This window comes from Eptatretus burgeri, chromosome 9 (genome assembly GCF_056783735.1).
Source record: "Eptatretus burgeri isolate ZD-2024b chromosome 9, Ebu_testis_v1, whole genome shotgun sequence".
In the NCBI taxonomy this organism is placed as follows: Eukaryota; Metazoa; Chordata; class Myxini; order Myxiniformes; family Myxinidae; genus Eptatretus; species Eptatretus burgeri.
Window position 1 is genome coordinate 43,777,278 of NC_140969.1, and position 15,022 is coordinate 43,792,299.

Consider the following 15,022-nt stretch of genomic DNA (forward strand, 5'->3'; position numbering starts at 1 on the left):
GTGACCCAAATTTCAAATAGATATGGCGAACAGTTTATGAGTTATCGCACTCACAGCTATAAATGTTGACGCCCAGCCAGCCAGACGGACGACCCAGGTGACAACAATATCCCCCTTCCGCCACGCGAGAGGGATAAATATACCCATCAGAGATGGGGAATCCCCTGCAATTGAAACATTTTTTTCAAGATGGCCACCCCAGTCGGCCACCTTGGATCCGGCCACGCCCAAAATCAATAGGGTTCTTCCTTTTCAGGTGGTACATGTGTGACCCAAATTTCAAATCGATATGGCGAACAGTTTATGAGTTATCGCACTCACAGCTATAAATGTTGATGCCCAGCCAGCCGGACGGACGACCCGGGTGACAACAATATCCCCCTTCCGCCATGCGGCGGGGGATAAAAACAAAATGGTGGTGGAGGAGGAGAGGGAAGAGAGGTTGGGTACAAATTGCCTTTTTTTTTTTAAAAAAATCTCTGAGCATACATCGGTGTTTAGCTGATATTGGATGTTCTTCAGCCATTATATGTATTTTCCTTCTTTATTCCATACCACATGACAATTTCTCAAAGTAGGAGTAATGTGAAATAATTTTGCCATATGTCAAGGTGCACCTCTTCCTGTTTGTTGTTTTTGTTTCTTTTTATATTCCACATGCTCCAAGATTCACCTTTCCTGCAATCACACACACAAACCACTGACTGCTTTTTTTTGCTCTCCTGCATGCCATCTTTTCACCTTGAACTCTTCTCTCCTCTGTCCCCCCACCCCCCACCCCCCTTAACTTCTGCCAAATCTATCACCATACTTCCCAATTCCTCCTCCCTATATTTATCTCTTCCATTTAAACCAAAACCAGCACTGTGCTTGAGGCAAATAAATTTACCTGCACTGAAATCAAAAAACCTTGACCATTATCCTCACCTGTGCATATTCAGTGTCCATGTGTCAATCCAACACTGAAGGCCAGATAATCAAAAACGGACACTAGTGCAAATGAACAGCTGGTGTAGCAAAAGGCTGAAGCTTGTGACACTGAGCATGCAGTGATAACTGCTAATATGCGCTGGGAGGTATTTCTTCTATCTATCTCCACCTTTGCATCTGTCTGTTTAACCTTTCAACTGCTCATATATACAAGTGCTTCAACCCAATTGTCCTTCCTTTTCTGCCATCTCTTGTTTTGTATGTTACTTCCATCCCCTGCAACATAATTTTCCTCGATCTGAAACTCGCATTTTTGTTTTCTCGCTCTCCATAATCATCCATTCTCTCATGGTTCCGATCGCTCTCCCTGCCTTGATGCAGCTCCCACAGCTTGCTGCTGTGATAAATAAAAAGAGGGCCACTGCCCCTGCACTCCGGATTGCCACGCTATATTACCCCGTAATGAACAGGCACTTCAAGGGCATAAAGCACGGACAGCCAGCGCAACCAAAACAAGCATCTACAGGGCCAGCAGTCCATCTGGGCATGGCCTCTGGCTCCTTGGCATTACTTTTTCCACACACAACACAACAGTATATGGGTGAGAACAGCACAGGAGAGAAAGAATCACCCCCATGCCCGTGGGAGCTCAAGTCCCAGTGAAGGAGAGAGTGCTTAAAGGGGAATCAAAACTGGCAATTATGAGGCGCTTGCCCAGAATTCCGGTAAGCCTACACTAATGGAACTTCAAAAAGGTTTCTAGCTGTCTTAATGGAATACAAAAAGCTACCGTAAATATTAGTGTAGTACGCTCTGTTCTTGACAGCTCTCATATTCTAATGAAGCTGGGGTAAAATGGAAATCAGTGAATTCAGGTCATGGTGACCTTGATACAGTCATGAGATGTTCATTCATACAGATAATGTTTTGTGATCATTGTTACGTGCAGAGACTATTCATGCTCTTGCTGTTTTCTGAAGTGAGATACACTGGTCTGTCTGTCTCCATCTTTGTCTGCATAACTCGCAACACAGCAACGTACTTTGAAATATGGCATCATCCTCACAATATGCAGCAAAAGAGTGTCCTGCTGTCCTCTGAATACATGTTCAAAAAGAACAAATCCTTTCAAACAGCAAGAATTTCAAACGACCTTTTCTCTGTCTTTTTTGATAAAATGAAGATTATAAAATGTAGACTTTACTAAACCACAAACATGTGTCGACACATATATATATATATATATATATATATATATATATATATATATATATATATATATATATATATATATACATATATATATATATATATATATATTGTTACTCTGACTAAAATCAAATCTGACAACTATCTCCCAGTGATGCAGCTGTTATTTAAGGGCTGGTAGGATGGCCTAGGTCCTCGAGGTAAGTACACTCACCTCTACAGTGTCAAGCCTGGGTTTGAATTTCGACCCAGCTATGAACTGTCATTCAAGTGTTTCACAGACAGGGTGATTCATCAGTGTGTGTGTGTGTGTGTGTGTGTGTGTGTGTGTGTGTGTGTGTGTGTGTGTGTGTGTGTGTGTGTGTGTGTGTGTGTGTGTGTGTGTGTGTGTGTGTGTGTGTGTGTGTGTGTGTGTGTGTGTGTGCTCCCTCTGATGGACGTTAAACTGGGTGTCCCATCCACTGACATTAGTTGATGGATGTCAAAGATCCCACAATGCCCTTTGCAAAGAGTCGACGAGCTATCGCCGGTACCATGAACAAATTACAAATTCCTTCCCCACAAAGGGCATTGCATCATACATCAGCAGCTAACTTACAAGGAGCATTATTACATCAGCAGCATAGCCACACTCCTCGCAATGATGCTACTTCACAGCGTTGTGCTACATATGGAAGAAGAAATACATGCACATCTACCATGGCCTGCAAAAGCATTCACTCCCTACCAATAATGCCACATTTATGTCAATTATAAACTATGGAGAAAATTGTTTTGTAAATGAACTTTTATTTTCATAACTGAAGAGATCAAACTAAACACATAAAGGAGGTTACATTTCAGGAATATTGCAAAAAAAATGTACAAATCAAAATTCCCTGGTTGTAAAAGTATTTTCAGCCCCTTAGGTCAGCACTTGGTGGAAGAACCTTTTTCAGCAATGACTGCTCCAAGTCTTTTTGGGTAGGTCTCTACCAGCTTTGCACAGCGAGATGGTGAAATCTTTGCACATTCTTCACATGAAAATTGCTCCAGTTCTGCCAAGTTTGATGGGGATCATCGTTGGACTGCAATTTTCAAGTTCGGCCATAAATGTTATATTGGGTCCAAGTCAGGACTGGGTCAATAAAGAACATTTATTAATTGCAAAAATCGAAGATTTTTCAAGTGTATTGGTCAGTTGATTTTGTGATTCTGTCTGTTTGTTTGTCTGTCAATTGCCTGCAGGTAGCAATTTAAAACGATCTTTACAAAACTTACAAAAACTTTGAATTTAGACCAAAAATTTCAATCTTTGTCTCATCTGACAACAAAACTTTTCTCCACATGCCTGGAATATCATTAAAACGCTTTTTCACAAACTCCATACGAGCTTTTAGATGAGTCTTTTTTTAGTAATTGTTTCTTTCTTGATACCTGTCCATAGAGGCCAACTTTTAAAGGTAATGGGGTATTGTTGATTGATGAACACTGAACCCCATCTCAGACATAGAGCCTTGCAGATCTTTCAAAGTCATCGTTTGATTTACAGTGACATCCTGAACCAGTTTCCTGCTTGCCCGGCTGCTGAGTTTAGGTAGGCGACCTGATCTTGGTAGAGTCGGGGTGGTATGATACCTCTTCCATTTCTCAATGATGGATTTCACCGTGCTCAAAGGGATAATGAGTGACTTTGAAATCTTCTTCTAACCCTCTCCTGAATGGTGCTTCTCCACCACTTTAAGTCTGACTTCTTTGGAAAGCTCCTTGGTCTTCATATGTTTGCCTTGTTGGTTGACAAAGTGAGTTGCACCTTAAAACTCCTTAGATAAGTGGGGGAGCTTAATTTTTAAGTTAAACCACTGATTAACATTCTCGTGAAAACTTCTACACATATTTTGTAACCTTTCAAACAAATAATTTGCTCCTGAAGTTATTTTGGGTTAAACAGGCAAAGGGTTTGAATACTTAGGCAAATAAGAATCATCTGATTTTTTCTATTAATAGAACTTATTCACATTTTATATACATTTTTTGGTTTTATCACTTTGGAGTAGTTTGTGAAGACTATATTTTAAGTTTTATTTGAAAGCATCATGAAATAAGCCGAGGTGGAATCAAAATGTGAAAACTTTTGAGGGAGGTGAATACTTTTGCAGGTCAGTGTACATATACTGTACATATACATATACATACACAATACACATATACATAAACATATATCTCTGATAATTCATTCTCACTGATATCCTGCTGTCTCTCATCCCCAGGTCTGTTCTGTCCCATTACATGTGACAGACAAAAGCTTCTTGTACAAACTTCACAGGCTACAAACCATTCACAACAGTACATAAAGAAGAAAACGGAAAACAAACGACGTGAATAAAAGCAAGAATTACAATTTTATTGAAAAATCCATTCAAGCCAAAGCTTAAAGCAAAGCCAAAGCGATTATGTGCTAGGCAATCGAAAGCCATTCTAATGAGAAGCCTGTGCATACGAGTTGGTTTCCCATACATAGCTTGGGTTCGCTTGCTGGGTTGGAGCACAATTAAGAGAGAAAATCACAAATATCTCGGGCAGTCACTCGTGGTGGAAATGGATTGCTGAAAGAAAAAATGCCCTCATTCTCTTTTATTAACTTTTGAACTCCATTAGAGGGGCCGGAGTTGTAAGCTGGCTCTAATCCGGGACTTATCCACTGATTACTGAGACTACATCCAGGGGATTACGTGTGCTTGGAGAGCTGCAATTCGGCAATCCCTCTTCTCGTTTGAAGTTTATACCTCAAAACACATAGAGCTAGCAAGCGGCTATACTCTTATCAGTGTCCACAAAGGGAGGGAATAAGGTGCAGTCGGGAAAGAGAACGAATGTACTTGAACAGGAATTCTCTTTGGTTCCAGAAAATACACCTCTATTGCTTTGAGAAAAGACCTGAAGATGGCTGCCAAAGCAGTTTGTTGCACATATACAAAGCCACTTGCAGAAGCGATTCTGGCAAAGGTTAAATGGTGATATTGTTAACAACATACATGTATCATCCCTCTCATTAAAAACTGTTTAGAAACATTTGATTTCCATTACTTGAAGCAATTACCACACTGTGGGAGTTACAGCACTCTGGGCTGGTGAAACATCCTGTCCATGAGCCTGACAAAGTGGGAAGTGAATAAGATAAAACAGGTATTCATCTATTCACACAATATATGGCCATCTTCTCACAATAAAGAGGAGCATGACTATTCCAAGCAGCAAGTTGTTTGCTCGGTTCACCGCATATGGGCAGCCACACCAATGTTTAAGCAACCACAGCAGCATAAATTGGATTCCCATTTCACTCAACACGGACTTAATCATGATCACAAATACTGCAGATTGACTGAGAATTCCGTTAATGATACTGGAATATGATCCATGGATCGACTGGTACCTCTCACATAAATCTGAATGAGTGTGGCATTCCTACCAGCAATAACAAGCAAAATGGAAGACCTGCTGAGCATGTAATAGGGAATTCTGAATAACCTTGAGGTGGTCACCAGAAACTACAATAATGATGTGTGTTCACAAATTTGAAGTGTGTATGCTGTTATTAGAGTTGTTCATCTTTTGGCTGCTCCCGTTAGGGGTCGCCACAGCGGATCATCTGTTATGATCCGCATACTGATTTGGCACAGGTTTTACGCCGGATGCCCTTCCTGACGCAACCCTGGTCGCCTCTTACGACACAGGGATCAGGATTTGGGTTTCGCCATGATTCCGGGCTGCTCCACATCCTGCCCAGTGCAGAGCCCCCGTCCTCAAGCAATCCTCCAACCCAAGCCTCCGAGTAGCTGGATTACAGGCGCACGCCACTACGCCCGGTGTATGCTGTTATTAGAGTATTTTAGGCTATTTGATGCGTCAACAATGAAAATTAGATATCTGCAATCACAAAGCGATCGCCAAGGGTAAGCCTCACCCGGCTTACCATTGGTGATCGCCCGTGATTTACCCTTGGCCCATGATCCAATGATGGCATGTTTTGTTTGGACTGCCATATGACTTTGACCTTCAACATTTTCTGATAGAGTAAAAATTAAGAAAATGTGTCCTACAATCTATCCAAAAAAAATCAACATCATGAAAAGCTAAGGAAAATTTTTCAAGTTATGATTTAAAAAGGTGTTTTTTGCTAATTCGGTAACAATCCTTAAAAAAGGTCAAGGACACAAATCAAATATCAGGTGCACAACTTCAATGCAGGTACACGAATATGATGCAAGAACATCTTGGAAGGCCAAGCAATCTTTGAGATTCCGCATTGGCAAAATTTAGTGATGACAAAATAAAAAGTGTTATTTTCTTCAGATCGCCATTTGACCTTGACCGCATTATTATATTCGAATTTCCATTTGACCTTGAACCTTAACCCAGAGGAATATGATGTAAATTAATTGTAAATTCACCTTGCTCTCAGCTATCCAATGAGGGCAATTCTGTTCTGATTGGACAAACCTTAGTTGAGTTATGGTGAAAAATGTTAAAATGTCTATAATTGGGTCATGACCTTCAAAATTAGGTCAAGATCAAAAATAATTACATCACCCTGCATACTTTTTATTCCCATTATTGATGCAAAATTAAATTCTGAAAGTCCCAGCTGGATCCAAAATACAGCTCAGACATTGGCACAGAAAAGGGAGAAAAACATAAATGGTGGTTTAGTACTCCTCAAGGTCTAAGACCTTGACTTTTCACTTGGAAGGGCATGATGTAAATAAAGAATAAATGCACCTTTCTCTGGACCATATATAGAAGGCAATTTTGTTCTGAGCGGACAAACCTTGGTCGAGTTTTGAAAACCTAAATAGTAGTGTTGTACTCCGAAGGGTGTAAGAACTTAAACCTATAACCCGGGAGAGTATGATGTAAATTAATGGGAAATGTGCCTTGCTCTGGACTATCTAAAGAGATCAATTTCATTCTGATCGGACATACCTTAGACAAGAAATGGTGAAAAATGTTAAAATGTCTATAATAAGGTCACAACTTTAAAATAAGGTCAAGGTCAAAAACTGTCAACCCCGCATACTTTCTATTCACATTACTGATGCAAAATTTTATTCCAAAAGTCCTAGCCAGCTCCAAGAGACAGCAGAGAAATTTCAGAAAATGAAAGTGCTGGAAGAAAAATAAAATTATAAGTGGTGGTTTTGTACTCCCTATGGGTCGAAGAATCTCTGTGGTACCATTAAATATTGGAGGCACCAATTGTGTAAACAATTCCTACAACAGCAATAAGACAGCTCGCCTGACACCATCCACAAATGTAACATTAAAAAAAAATTAAAACCCATAAGTCCACCGTTTTGGTAAGCCTAAGACGTCTTCAGAGCTGTCACATCAACAATTGCCATGCCCTCCCTACAAGTTTTATGTTCAGTGTAAAACAACCCAAGCAACTGTTAAAAGATTCATCAAATATCAAAAGGTTGGAGCTGATAGGCATCATGGGTCTTGTGAAGGCGACATTACGTAATGCCCTCAGGCTTCAGGCATCTGGTGTCAGCCGATGAGCCACTGCAATTGGAATGTTCTGAGCTATATCACCACAATGTATTATACATGCACATACTCATGTTTTTGTGTGCAAGTTTTTTCTTCATGTACATAACCCGGGTTATTTTTATTTCCGGGAGTGACAGGGGAAGCGGCCCGTTGCCTATACACCGTCCAAAAATTCACCTTGCGCTCGGCTATCCAGTGAAGGCAATTTTGTTTGCCACTTTAGATGTGGTACCATGCAAGGTATGCGTCAGAAAAAAGTGCTTCACGCTTGGAACAACATTGCCTGTAGTGCGGGTACTCTGCTAGTAATAATATTAATCGTAATTACAAGTATTTAAAAGGGAAACCAACAGTGAATATTGTGTCATGGATGAAATTTTTTTGATTGCTCATTTTATGTTAGTCACCTTAATGCCAAGTATAATGAAAACGCTGCACTCAATATAACGTATATGGTATAAAATGTAAAGCAGTGAATTCAAAATGTGTAAACTATGTATGACATCTGTTGTCAATGAAAGGAGGCATATAATTGCAATTTAGCTGAGGAACTTTCTGAATTTTCAGAACATTGTTGTACAAGTTTCTGTCAAACAAGCAAAACATGAAAGTCCCAGTTAATTATTTCCCTCAACCTTTGGTTCAAGCCACCTATGATGTCATCACATACACAATCATTGCAGGAGCATTTCTTGTATCTTCATTATAAAATTACTGCATTATATGAAGGTGGAATCAAAAAGTTTTTCCCTCCATTGTCAAAAGAGTTTAAGAGCAAAAAACATGATATATTCCAACGGCATCAGGAAACTTATTCGCTGCTGCGAAAAAAAAATGTGTAACTGGCTGAAACTCCATAAAACAGGGACCAAAACATCTGTGAGTACCACCAGCACCTGGATTGTGGGAAAATGTTTTGACTCTTCCTCATGCTTCCACAGAACAAATTGATCAAATGGTTTAAAATTTCCCCACAGTGATGTGCATCCCTCATTTGTAAACAGGGATGTGAACCGAAGGGATACATGAAAAGCATATTTGTTTTGCTCCAAGTGTATGCAAATTTAAATACACATATAAGTAAGTGCACAAATTTTCACATCTCATTGGCATTTGTTTCACCAGCAAATGTGAGTTACGGTGGAGGAAAACATCATGGCGATGGAAAAAGAGTGAGAGAATATGATTTCTAAAATGTGATAACCTGCAGATGTCATGATCTATGTAAAAGCTGCCACAACTTTGAATGTTCCACCGTAATATACAATTCACATTCACACAAGAAGCGATTCCCTGGTGCAATGGGTAATCCTGGATTAGATCGCTTTCAAAAGGAAACATGGATTTGATCCTTTGGGAAAGAAAGTTAAACTGTTGATTAAAAAAAGTATTTCGCAGAAAACTTGAATGGAGTGAAAAGCATGATTTTTTTTTTTTCAGTGAAAGATACCTTTTTTTTTTCTTTTCTTTCTTAGGTCTGAATAAGCTCGTGACAAATGTGTTTGAACAGTGCATCAAAGAAACGATCTACAATCAAAATCCACTGCAAGTCGAATATATCCATGTACTTTGCTATTGACAAAACAGGCAAATGGTTACATTGCATCAATTTTGCACATACAACCCTCTAGCAATAACCTGGCACACCAGACGATTAGCCATGCACTTTCCAAGTGCAGATTCTAATAGAATGAGTGTTTTTTCTTTTTTAGAATTGTGTGAAGAATGTCAATAATAATCCCATAGAATTATCCAAGCAGCATCTGCTTTAGATATGTTTGTGTGCATTGAAATACGGAGTGGGGTCATTATCCAGTGGGTCAACAACAGGGAAGAAAAGTCTATTTATACATAATATACCAACAATCTAATGTTCTTCCAGATGGATGGAAGGAGCATCATTCAAGATAAAGGATTACCAATTCAAAACACACACACACACACACACACATACACACACACACACACACACAAACACCTTGTTTATTCACTGCCATAATAGTCAAGTGACCAAAAATGGAGGGCAACCTTCATGATGCTCCTGCATTTGCTCCATCTTTCACCTGTGTACAGCAAGGCCACCTTGGCTGCAAAGCCACCACTTACATATTTGGCATTGCAATGCACCTTTTTGTTCACTTTTTGGTTTCTTTCTTTCATCAATACATTTATGCCCTTTCACTCCAATACCATACTGCACATTAGACATCATATCTGATTCTAGCCATACGTGTCAGTCTTTTGCTCTGCTTGGATTCCTTTCTTGGATTCCTCCATTCCTTTCTGAGAAGTAGTACACCAGCATGCCCGACATGTTATAACTTCTGCATATCAACTCTCTTCCATAACTCACACAGCTTTCAAATCCCTTCAAATGAGGTCTCTCCATCTTTTCCAAGGTTCACCAAGGGGGGGTGGGCAAGGCTGTGAAAGCAAACTGAAGAATATCCTTTTGGGAATGTGATGGTCCGCCATCCTGGCAACATGACCCAGCCACCCTCGTCTGTGTCACCTTCTTGGATACTGGTTCTGGATCCCCCCATAACTCTCTGAATGCATGATATTAAGTGCAGGGTCCACTACTGTCGTCAAGAGATGCCAAGGACTGCCTTGATGCATCTATGGTTGAAAGCATCTAGCTTCTTCAGATGTTTGTGCAGTGGTATTGAGAACTTTGTGCCATTCAACAGCGCAGATAGCACACAGGTCTGGTAAACAATATGCTTTGTTTTGATGATTAGACAGTTATCCATGACAACAGCTTGGCTTAAAGCACCAAGCACACTGAAAGCTTTGGCAATCTTCCTCTCTATATTCACATCCACTCTCCCAGATGAAACAATCAGTGACCCCAAGTAGCGGAACTCCTGCATACACTCAATCTCCTCATTCCCCAATTGCAAGGGTTCTGTGTCTGTCGGTGACTTTTCTCACAGCAACCATAATCTCTTCTCAGTGAAGCTCACACTCAACAAAGAAGAAGAAGACCTGAGCTTGATACTCATATGACTTATTTAGAAGTTGCCAGACTGAGTCTGTGAACATGTCTGAACAGCATCTCCCTTCCACAAAACCACTCTGGGATTAAGGCAGTTCCTCTTCCACCACTTTCTGTCGTCATTTTTGCAAGATCCAAGCTAGACTTTTGCCAACTACATCAAGAGAAGCAATGCCTTGCCAGGTGTCACAAAGACAAAAGGCTCCCTTCTGAGGGATAGGCACAAAGACAGCATCAGACAAGTCTCTCAGTACTTCCATTCCACTCTACATAGCAAGTATGAGGTCGCAAAGGTGATCGAAGAACTCAATCTTGTGGCATCCAAAATGTCCAACAGGATGACCTGATCTTCCACCTGCTTTACCATTTCTGAACTTCTTTGCAGCCACAAGTGTCTCCAACTTAGATGGTTTTTCTTCCAGTTGCATTATGACATGCCTCTGTCTCACCTTATCAACCTCAGCCATGATAAAATGACTCTAAACATTGAACACTTTTGAGAAATGTCACTTCCATCTCTCTTGCTGAGCCTGTATAGAGGTGCAGGGGATTCCAGCTTCATCCTTTATGGGAACACACCTTGTTGGAATTAGATCCCTTATTCCATGCGACATGTATCATATGTACTGCCATACCTTCTTCCCACCAAATCTCTCTTGTTGTCATTCCTTGACTTTGTCTTGGAACCAGGTATTTTTTGCCTTACCAAAGGAATCTTAGCAAACTTTCTATGATCAGTTTCACACCCTGAGGAGAGCCACTTGGAGTACAAGCTGTTCCTTTGCTGAAATAGTGGTTCCAATATGGCATAACCATCTCTGAACCAATCAGGCTGCCTCCCTTCCTCATAGCCAAAGCTGTCATATGCGGCTTCTGTCAACGCCAATTTCATATATGACAACTTCTCCTCTGTCGTGCTAGTTTCAGACAAAACATGAAAGTCCCAGTTAATTGTTTCCCAATGTTTTCTTTACCAAAGACATAGTTGATCCTGAAATCGCTCCCCGAGAGTGTTCTCAGTGTTGTCATCATAGTAGTCACATAGCTTGTTCACATCATATCTTCCTTGTTCTCAACATTCGCCGAGAGCTTGTGTGTAGTTTCTGTGTATTTGGTATTCTTACTTCAATACACAGCAGTTGATGGTCTGTCTGACATTCTGCACTTCTCATCATGGACACTGTGTCGGAGTGGAGACCCGTCCAGGATTGTGCCCAATAGCCAAGGAGACTGCTTAGGCAGCTCTAAAGCTCTGCACAGAGTATGGTCCCAATGAATGGATGGATGGATCATAGATACACCCAGACACAACCTCCTATTTTTCTGTTGCATAATTGCATCCTCGATGCAGTGCCATACTTTAGATCTCGGATGCTACCAGGTTTGCTTCTTGATGTTCCTTTTTTTGATGTTGTAAATTGTTGGCTCATTTAGGGAAAGAAATGCCACACCACACACACACACATATCTCCGAGAAATTACAGTTACTGTATCGGGCAATAAGCAGCCACAAACACTTTGAAGTGTGCTGAGACACAGACATTGTGTGGAAGAAATACATGTAGCCAGGAAACCTGGATGCACAGCAAGAACACATGGCAGCATCCAGCAGCACGGACAGGGCTATATAAAGGGTCAGCAGGCTGAGGCAACATGCACGCTTGGGAGGCTTGTAAATTTTTCATTGCCTCGATATCCCAGCTTCTCATGTGAGCAGCAAACACTCCCTGTCTTGGCATACACAGCCTCCCACTCACCCACCATAACCTCACAGAACCCACCATCCAACTGAAGCTGTTGCCCGACCCCATGCGGTATCTATGGTGACAGCTACATACAGCCGAGCACGTCACACATCTTTATAAAGGCATATGCGCACACGCACACACACATATATATATATATATATATATATATATATATATATATATATATATATATATATATATATATATATATATATATATATACACACACACACACACACACACACACACACACACACACACACACACACACACACACACACACACACACACACACACACACACACACACACACACACACACACCCCTGCCTTGTCACATTTCAAAAACAAAACAATGGATGCTGTCCATAGGCACACAATTTGAAGCAAGCTCCAAATGCTAATTGCATCACATTGTTGTTTTTCCTTGATAAAGGCATGAATTATACATCTGCAATATAGTGCCAGGCTGCCCTGCACATGAACAGTTTTCACCATCTTTGCTTCATCCTCATCCCTCCCTCAACACACCACAACCCCTCTCCTCACCAACCCAGCTCCATCACTTCCCACCTCCCCTTTCCTTCGCGTTTCCCAACACGCTCGCCCGGCTTTCTTGCACCATTAAACTTTAATGCTTTCGTAATCATAATCGCCATAAATTTTCCTGCCTTTCCACAATGTTGTAAATTGGTGAAGATGCCTTTGTGTGTTTACATTCGTGGCTCATCTTGTCATCCCATATCCCCGGCTTTTAAACAAGTGTGACCATTAATTGATATGCACATGCCCGTGGGTGTACGCTTGTGGTGTGTGTGTGATGTGCGTACATATGACACGTCTTTCACCCACATCTGCAGAGGAAACACTCCTGCAATCTCATGACTGTCTATAAAATAAGTACGTAGACATGATGTTGCATTTATAATCTCCTGGCGAATTTGTCCAATTTCTGCTGCTGTCTCTCCTCCATGCCTGGGGTGAGGGTCATGAGGAGAGATGGCAGCAAGGATAGATCCTCATATACGGGGGAGAATGGGTTAATATATTGATATAATTACAATTAAGAGAAGGAAGAAAAGGGAAATTGGTCTGATAACTTGCAGTTCGCGAAGTTACCTTTTAGCTGTCTAATCTGGGTTGGATTCCCAACTGAACATTAAATTGTCAATTTTCATGATCCGCTGGCAGGTCGTTGAAAAAGTGTGTCCTCCCTCCATTGGTCATTGACCTGGTGACCCATCTCCCGGCAATAACTGCTGGAGGATGATTTTTTTTTTAATCCCACAATGTCTTCCTCAAAGAGGCAGCGAGTTATCGTCTGTTCCTGGTCAAATTTCAAATCCCAGCCCGAAACCAACTGATGAACAACGTCAAGCTTGACCAGCTGGTTCGTGAAAGACTTGGGCCAAACATAGGCACACATTATGATCTGCCGACCCCAAACTAATGTGCCATAATGGAAGGACGATGAGAAGAGACAAGAATAATATTAGGGCGGGCTTAGAAAATAGGAACAGAGATCAGAGATTGGGGAGAGAAGGGGAATATGTTTTGGAGAAGATGGGAGGGAAGTGAAGGGACGTCTATGGAGCATTCTCGGAGTAATATTAAAATGTCAGGTCTGTGTGTGCAACAAAGATATGGCCCACTAGATACGTTCTAAATGGGTATCGGTAAAGACCCAGAACCAACCACTGAGCACTGAGGCACTTGCAAGTGAAAACAGATTTAAAATGTTTCTGTCTAATTCATAATCATAGTTTATCAGTTTTGTCTGTGCAAACCTATATTATTTCTGTGGGTGTTCAGAGAACCTTCAGTATTGCAATGTAACGTCTTATTTTCATAACACCATGTGCTTCATAAATGTATGTGTAAAATAATGCCTCCTGCAAAGATTTCCCAAGAAGCTTCTCACTGCACACACAATGAGTACACCATTCTTCAGAGTGGACCTCTACCCGGGGGGGGGGGGGGGCTGCAGTATTGTGATACTACCCTGCATGAAAATGGGAGGAAATCATTCCATAAGAATCAGCAAATACAATATACGACCAGTAATCAGATTCGCTGAACTTCACAGCAGCACGTTGCAAAATTTGAGATGTGGTGCATGAACTCTCACTGGTCAAACACAATGCAATTATAATGCAGTAAAAAGAAACATCAATCGCTCAAGATGATTTCCATACACCGTGGTGTGCAAATTCTTAATATGCGCCCAGTCAAAACGTCGATCACCCACCGTGAGAAAACATGGAGCGAGGCAAGCGGTTACCTTGATCTCCCATCATCAGGTGTCCAGGTTCTGGGGGTGGAAGGGAAGGTGCAGACAAAACAAGAAAAGCAAAAAGCTCAAAAAAAATCGCGGATCGACACCCGCTTGGGGATCTGGGTGACGAACGCGCGGCACATTTGAGACCTCCCTGCATCAACATCTCACCGTCACAGGGCCCTAAGATTTTGTAATTTAACTGTTTGATTTCACACTTTGTGTCATAATTTTTCCAGCCAAACCACAGGATATATTGCTTGCACTGCTTCCTAAAATTTGAGAATGCATCGGGAAGCACATGTAAGAAAATGGGAAATTGAATTTGGGA

At 41.1% G+C, this 15,022-nt stretch overlaps 1 protein-coding gene across 13 annotated transcripts in view; it reads right to left on the reverse strand.

Moving 5' to 3' along the window:
* Positions 1-15,022, reverse strand: part of LOC147020022 (neurexin-1-like) — a 1,432,118-nt gene that overhangs the window by 1,305,015 nt on the left and 112,081 nt on the right. For all 13 annotated transcript variants that reach the window (XM_085894958.1, XM_085894955.1, XM_085894959.1 and 10 more), the window contains one exon: positions 14,665-14,727. In XM_085894958.1, coding sequence (XP_085751084.1) covers positions 14,665-14,727 — 63 coding nt within the window. The remainder of the gene's footprint in view (positions 1-14,664; positions 14,728-15,022) is intronic.